We start from the raw sequence: 7,651 nt of genomic DNA, 5'->3' as shown, positions 1-7,651 counted from the left end.
CCCGTGTCTCCTGAGGAGAGGACTGAATTCTGTCCCTGGTGCTTCGTCGCCCCCCCGGGCTGGCTCCCCCACCTCCCCACCCCTCTGTCCCCTCCAGCCCTGCTTAGGTGTTGGACAAGCTGGTCCCCCCGGCTGCTTCCCCAGCCAGAAAAGTGAAGCCCCGTGCCTGCCGCTGCCTGCCTCAGCTCGACTGGAATCCCAGCTGCTGTTTTCTGCTGGGATGGACGGGTGGGTGGGGCTTCCTGGGCCGATTCTGTTTCTGCCATGTGAAACAGAACTGAGTCAGAACAGGGAACTGGGCCATGGTAGCCTCTTACCGCCCCCACCTTTTTTTTCAGAAAGGGGCTTGTTATGTAGCCCAGGCAGTCCTCCTGTCTCAGCCTCCCGAGGCTGGCTCACAGGTGTGCCCCACTGTGGCTGTGCCGTCTACACTCGCTGACTTGACTTCTCTTTGCCAGAGACAGGACGCGTGTGGTCGTTGCCGAGCCTTAGGGGCCGGAAGGGAGGTGGCTCAGGGCTGTGTCGGATTTTGATCAACTACCCTCTTTCCCACTGTGACCCAGCCTCGGTTCCCACGGTCACTTCCGGCCTCAAACAACTGCTGGAAGCTGGCGGGGGTGCGGGTCTGTGATCCCAGCACCCAGGAGGCTGAGGCAGGAGATCACGGTGAGCTCAAGGCCAGCCTGGGCTACGCAGTGAGACCTGTGTCCAGAAAAAACAAAGCACAGTACTTCCGGCTGTCCCGGGCTGGCAGCTCAGCCTGGGCGCTGGCCCTGAAGCTGCCTTTGTTTAAAGTGAGCAGGAACAGGAACACAGAACCCGCAGCGCTGCCCACGCGGGGCCTCTGGGCTCCCTGGCACCCCGGGGGCCGCTGGCCAGGACCCGCTGGGATCCGCAGAGTCCAGAGGGTGGGCGTGGGCTCCCCATGCCAGCCACCCGGGCCTGGGGAACAAAGCCACCTTTGTGTCAGCCGCGTGTGCCCAGCTGTGCGGCCCTGCAGCGCTTCGGGCCTGGGCTGCTCTGATCCGGGGCAGGGCGTTCCGTGGCTCAGTGTCCTGTGCCTTCTTTGGTTTCCTGAGACAAGGTCTCACTGTGTAGCCCCGGCCGGCCCTGAACTGAGCGACCCTCCTGCCTCCGCCTCCCACCACCACGCCCAGCCGGAGCAGGCTATTTGTCGTGTCCTGTTCGGGCCCTGCTGGTCTCTAACACGCATGATCTCTCCCATGAGTGCCCTGTGCCTGTCACTGAAGAACAGGCTCCTGGCACAGGGATGGGAGGAGGCTGAGTCAGCTCCACCCTGCCCAGGGGGCCCCGTCCCGACCCTTCCACTGACCCCCAGCACATGGCACACGCAGCGAGGTCTCGGCCCCTGTCCGTGCGCCGCGTTTTAGAGGAGGAATAAGAGCAGCCAGCGGCAGAGGTTAGAGATGTGCGGAGGATGCCTGGGGCTCGTGGGGACAAAGCTGTCGTCCCGGGAGCAGTCTGATGGCCAACCTTCCCGGGCTGCAGCTGGCCTGGTAACCAGTCGTGTAAGATCCATTTCAGCATCATCTAGGGAGAAAGCACCATCCTTTGGGGAGTTGAACAGGGGACGGTGAACCCTGTGAGATCCAGGAGATAAGTGGGTGCAGAGCTCCTACGGGAGCAGCCTCGGATCTGGAAAAGCAGGCACTCGTGGCCCCCTGGGGTCTGGGCAGTGCTGAGCCCCTGTGCCCAGCTGCCGCGGCGCTGCCCTCACAGGCTTCCTGTGTCCACGTGTGGGGTGTGGAGCGAGGGGCCTGGCCCGGGGAGATGCTCGCTTCTCTGCAGAGGTCGAAAATCCCACAGAAGCTTTGGCCGTGGGGTGCAGGGTGCCTATGCCGCTGCATTTCAGCAGCTGCGCACTTCGTACCGGTTTGAAACCAGCGGGAGCAGAGGCGATGTGACCTTCGGTACGGTCCCAGGGCCTCTGGGCCCGGTCCTCAGATTCTCTAGAGACTCCGGGAAGAGGGTTCGTCCCGAGGCTGCGGCCCCAGCTGGGCCCCATCCCTGCCCCCTGTGCACCCAGTGCAGCGCCCTGTGGCTGAGTCACCTGCGGGGCCCAGGGCCCCGAGGCCGAGCCTGGCTCTGAATGCGCCTCCGTGGCCTTGGGCTCGAAGAGGGCGAGGTGTGCAGAGAGCTGGAAGCAGCCTCCTGGCCCCGTGTTGTCCCTGCTGTGAGCCCGTCCTGGGCTCTGAGCTCCGGGGACGCCCAGCAGGCGACCGCTGCAGGCTTCCTTAGCGTGGTCCTGTCTGTGCTCAGGGACGGGAACAGGAACAGGAACCCTGGGGCCCAGGCAGATGTGAGAGCGAGTTTGTCACAGGCGTCGGAGGCCTGGGGACACCGCCCTGCCCTGCCGATGGGTTCTCGGGGAGTGGGGCCAGCTCTCCCTAACGCCCTTCATTTTCTCCCAGGTGAGCGGTGCCAGCCCAGAACCCCTGGGCCTTCCTGGGCCTCAGCCGTGCAGTGGCTGCTCCCGGGCGAGTGCCGTCTACCTGGGCCGAGGCGCGACCTCGCTCTTTACTGAAAGTCAGACAGAATGGTCTCACCTCCCACGGCCAGCTTGCCTGTTGACCCATATGCTCTGTGAATTTGCTACCTGGAATATGGAACTGCTTATTAGGCGCATATACAGTCTCAATTTTTTTTTCTTGAGACGGTCTCACGATGTAGCTCAGTCTGGCCTTGAACTCAGGACGTAGCCCAGGGTGGCCTTGAACTTGCAGCAATGCCCCTGCCTTGGCCTCCAAGGTGCTGGGATCGCGGGTGTGTTCTACCAAGCCTGTTTTAATTTCTGGAGCTTCCTGATAAGTTGAAAGTTTGAACACGGTAGAATGTACCTCTCTTCACTGGGAAAACACCTGAGGCCCGAACCCTGAGGAGGTGAGGTGATTTCACCTCACGGTTCCCGAGGGTTCAGTCCATGGCGGGCTGGCTCCCAGGAAGATACGGCAAGGTGGAAGGGCTCAGCAGGGAGGCCAGGAGGGAGCGAGAGGGAAGGGAGTGGCCAGGGACAGGAGCACATTTTCCAGGCCACGTCTCCAAACCCGTGAGGCTTCTGGATGACATTTTGTCTGAACCTAGCAGTCCTAAAACATGTGATTCCTGCCCGCTCGGTTTATCGGAGGGAGCACGGGTGTTTCCAGGGGCTGCAGGGGCACAGCTTGGCTCCTCCCTTTTTGGCCTTCGGGGGCAGCTTCCCCGGAGGCGGAAAGAGGAAGGAGAAATGAAGGTGAACCTCTTGTGTGCTGTGAGAAGCCCCGTCAGGGCGAGCAAGGTGCCTGCTGTGTGTGTGTGCGCGCGTGTGTGTGTGCGCGCGTGTGTGTGTGCACGCGTGTGTGTGCATGTGCGTGTGTGTGTGTGTGCACGCACGCGTTCCTCACCTGACCCAGACCCCACCCCCCGGAGGCAGCTGCTGCACCGCCTGCCGTTTGGTTCCGAAGATTTCCGGGGCCCAATGACCGGGAGCAGGGTACACGACGTAGCTCCGCTCCTCCGTTCCCATTTCCCTTTGGAAAGTGGGAGCGAAACCGCAGCTGCGCCCCTGGGTGCTGAGCGATGAACCCATGAGACCTGGGCTGCCCCTGCCCCCTCAGCCCCAGCTCCTCCCTCTCCCCTGCCGTCCGCTGGGATTGCAGGTGCTCAGCCAGGTGTGCGGCTGAGTCCAGGCCTGCGGTGCTGGGTTGCTTGGTGCGTTCTCAGCCGCAGCAGTAGCTGCTGAGTGCTTACCGAGCAGCAGCATCTTCCCCAAACTGCAAACGTAAGGCCATTAAACAATCTGGGTGTTGTTGTTTTCTTTGCTTATCTAAGGACTAAATGTACGTATTATAAGGATGTTCGGTGACAGAGCAGGCAAACCCAGCCAGGCATGGTGGTGCACCTACGATCCCAGCCCTCGGTAGGCTGAGGCAGGAGGGCTGCCTCGAGTTCGAGGTCAACCTGGGCTTCTTAGTGAATTCAAGGCCAGCCTGGACCAGACAACAAGACCCTGTCTCAAAAAATAAGTGCCTTGCTGTTATACCGTCTTCCGGATAAAGTGTGGCTTCCTGGAAGGTACCAGACTTGAGCTGTAAGCTGGCTTTGGTAGGATATTTTAAGAATGAAGTTACCTGCCCAGGTGTGGGTGGTGCACACTTATAAATCCTGACAACTCCAGAGGCTGAGGCAGGAGGATTAAGTATCCAAGGCCGGCAGAGACAACTTAGCGAGATCCTGGCATAAAACAAAAATGAAAAAGGTTGGCAGGTACCGTAGGGCTCCTCGGCTTCAACCCCGCCATGGCACAAGCACAAAACAGCCGGGTGCGGTGACGCAAGCCTGTTGTCCAAGCGGTCAGGACGCTGAGGCAGGAGGATCTCTAGGAGTTCAAAGCCAGCCTGAGCTCCGTAGGGAAACAGAGGCCCGGTGGGTGCCTGGCGCCCCCATGAGCGCTGCTGTCTCTGTCGCCGCAGGTGCGCCAGTTCGTGGTGTCTGTGAACGGGCTGAACGTGCTGCACGTGGACTACCGCACCGTGAGCAGCCTCATCCTGACGGGGCCGCGCACCATCGTCATGGAAGTCATGGAGGAGCTGGAGGGCTGAGCCTGCGGCCGCCCACCCCACCTCCTCCACACCTGCGCTCCTGGGGTCCAGGGTCCTGCCCTGTGCCAATGATGAGGAAGAGTCGGACGGCGCATCTTTAAAAGAATAAATGCGCTGGTTGTGTGGTGCGCACCTGTCATCACAGCTCTTAGGAGGCTGAGGCAGGAAGATCTCTCAGAGTTCAAGCCCAGCCTGGGCTACACAGTGAGTCCCTGGCTCAGAAAATAAAAATTAAAGAGGAAATGAAGTCAGTGTAGAAAACATTTGGGAACCACTTTTCCTACAGGACAGAGTTGCCTTACTAGATTTCTACTTCTTGTGCCAATTTGTTGAGGGTTGTTTAGTAGTAGTCGTAGTATGTCTCGCAGATAGTTTTTGAAATGCTTCTCAAGCTAAAACAGCACCAAGCTAAAGTCCGCTCTTGGGAGTCATTGGAGTAGATGTCCAGACCTTGTGGCGTGCACTTGGAGTCCAAGCAAACTGGGAGGCTGAGGCAGGAGGGTCACTTGAGCTCAGAGGTTCAAAGCCAGGTTGGACTTGTAGAGAGCCCAACTCTACAAAAATATTCCACCAAAATCATCGTGGAACCGTTTAACTGAGAGTGCAGATGTCACTATGCTTTAAATGAAGAGCAACACCTATGGGCCCAGCCTGTGAACCCGCGTTTCCGCCCTGCTCCTGTTGACCTTAGTGCTTGGAAACTGGCAGAAAAGTGACTTCCCCCACTGTTGCCTTCTGTGTCCGCTTTTACCTCTCCCCGGCTCGGTGCAGGGAAAACAAGGCAGCCTCGCTGTCCCTGGGCGGCGGGGGATGCAGAGCCGATGCCTGTTCGTTCTCTGAGCTGAAGTCATTTTCTCAGGATCCATCCCATTTATTTCTAAATCTGTGGCCGCAAGGAGACGCACACGCGATGCAGGACTCGGAGAACACAAGGGGCGCTGCCTGCCTCCCGCGGCCCTGCTCCGAGCCGCAGCTCCCGTCGTCACCTTCATCCTGTGTGTGTGTGTGTGTGTGTGTGTGTGTGTGTGTCTTTTCTTTCTCTGGAAAACAGAGCCCGCCTGGGCCGTGGCTGGAATTTGGGTGTCAGGGACCCCACTGCTGGTCCTGAGTGCCGGGGTTACTGTCTGATGCACTCACGAAGAAAATCTGCGTGCTGTTCTCAGCCACTCTGTGATCGGTCACCGCCGTGTGTCGGACCAGCAGCGTGGTAGGAGGCTGAGGCTGGAGGATCTCTGAGTGAGAGGCCAGCCGGGGCTGACTCGGCCCTGGTCTCAGGTCCTCGACCTCCTGCTGTCCTCACCGCCTTCCAAGGCAGAGCTTAGCCTCGTTTTTTCAGGGCCTCAGCCGATTGAAGCTGTGCCTGGGTCCCTACCCCAGCCTCCTGTCTTCGTACTTCAGGAGGCCCAGCTTTGCCCAGGGCCACACCTCGTTTGTCCTTGAACACCTGGGATCAATGTGGTCACCACCTCTCCTCCGCAGACAGATGGCTGGGGGGGTCCACGCAGATGCCGGGGGCAGGGGCTTCCTCGGGGCGGGGGCGCAGATACGGGAGTGACATCGTTTTTCATTTTTCAAAGCTTTTTGTCTTTGTAACAGGGTCTCGCTGTGTAGTCCAGGCTGACCTCGAACTAACCGTGGCAGTCTTCCTGCCTCAGCCTCCGAGTGCTGGGATCACACGTGTGTCCATCACGCCCAGTTTATAACATTTTGGAAAAAAAGGAGTTAGTTTTCGGCCCTGGTGTTCGCTCACTGACCGGAGAGGGCGGAGCGGCTTTCCAGACGGCCGATGCCCAGGCCTGAGCCCCGAATGGCGGTGACCTCCCTCGGCCGTGCGTGGGCAGCACACGGACGGGTGGGCGGGGTGAGCAGACCCGCGAGCGCAAGTCCCAAACCCTCTGTGGTCTTCCCAGAGGCTCCCGGGGCGCCGGTGGGGTCCCTCCTGCCCCACTCGGAAGGTTCTGGAAGGGTGGCGCCCCACGGCCATGCAGAGTGGAGACCAGAGGGGAAACTAAGGCAGGCGGGGCCCTGCAGGCCCAGCCCCACGGCTTGTGGGGTGACAGTCTCCGCCCCGCCCCGCAGCCCGAGACCCACAAAGCACAGTGGGGCCGTGATCCATTCCGGCCGTGGTCGTTAAATCACATAAGTGTTTTGTGTGTTGTTTTCATGGTTGTCCCGCTTTCAATTTTAAGAGCTAGCGTGCTTGCTTTCTTTCTTCTCTTTCGTTCATTCTTTTTTCTTTCTTTCCCTTCCTTTTTCTTTCTTTCTTTTTTTTTAGACAGGGTCTTGCTCTGTAGTGCATAGTGGCCTTGAACTCACTCTGTGGCCCAGGCTGGCCTCAAACTCACGGTGACCCTCCTGCCTCAGCCTTCCAAGTGCTGAGATTACGGGTGTGCCTGTGCCTCGCTCCATTTCTAAACGCAACACCAAAATTGTCTTAAATCAACAACAAGCAATACGCAGTGTTCCTAACAATTTTATTTCCTGTGTGTGCGCGTGTGTGTAAAATCCTCAGGAAGTGTGTTTTGTATGCGGTTCTGTTCTGTGAGGGCCTGTGGATCCCATAACACACTTTTGATTCTTCGGGTGTGTGTGCGTGGAGGGTGTGTTCATGTCTTAATGATGGAACTTAGCTTTTGTTTCTGCATTCGCAGGAACTTGAAATCTGTGAACCTGGGTTTTATTACAGAGAGAACATTACAGTTTGGGCTGATTCCGGGCTGAAGTTTACCAATCTCTGTCGCACGGTTGTGTCAATGAAGGAGGAGATGGGGGAGGGTGGAGGAGAGGCCGGTCCGACACCGCTTACGAAAGGGGACTTGCAGGTTACAGGGGCGCACACCTATCATCCCAGCACTTGGAAGGCTGAGGCAGGAGGGTCACCAAGTTTGAGGGCAGCCTGGGGCTACGCGCTGAGACCCCATCTCAAAAAAAAAGTTCAAATAATTGTCAAAGAACCTGCTCTTAAGACCTATTTAAACTCGATACAAATTGTCCTCTCCTGTTGAGTGTGAATCCGCTGTGATTAGAAATAATCAGAGACTAGAGCATTTCAG

At 58.5% G+C, this 7,651-nt stretch overlaps 1 protein-coding gene across 1 annotated transcript in view; it reads left to right on the top strand.

The window, feature by feature from the left end:
- The window catches only part of Deptor (DEP domain containing MTOR interacting protein), a 19,962-nt gene extending 13,099 nt beyond the window's left edge, over positions 1–6,863 (top strand). Inside the window, exon 11 of the mRNA XM_033758930.1 lies at positions 4,470–6,863. Coding sequence (XP_033614821.1) covers positions 4,470–4,598 — 129 coding nt within the window. The 3' untranslated portion in view covers positions 4,599–6,863. The remainder of the gene's footprint in view (positions 1–4,469) is intronic.
- The last annotated feature ends 788 nt before the right edge of the window (positions 6,864–7,651 follow it).

Source organism: Fukomys damarensis, unplaced genomic scaffold (genome assembly GCF_012274545.1).
Source record: "Fukomys damarensis isolate Sample0158 unplaced genomic scaffold, DMR_v1.0_HiC HiC_scaffold_5, whole genome shotgun sequence".
In the NCBI taxonomy this organism is placed as follows: Eukaryota; Metazoa; Chordata; class Mammalia; order Rodentia; family Bathyergidae; genus Fukomys; species Fukomys damarensis.
The sequence above is the reverse complement of the archived record's forward strand: the minus strand, read 5'-3'. Positions and strand labels throughout refer to the sequence as shown.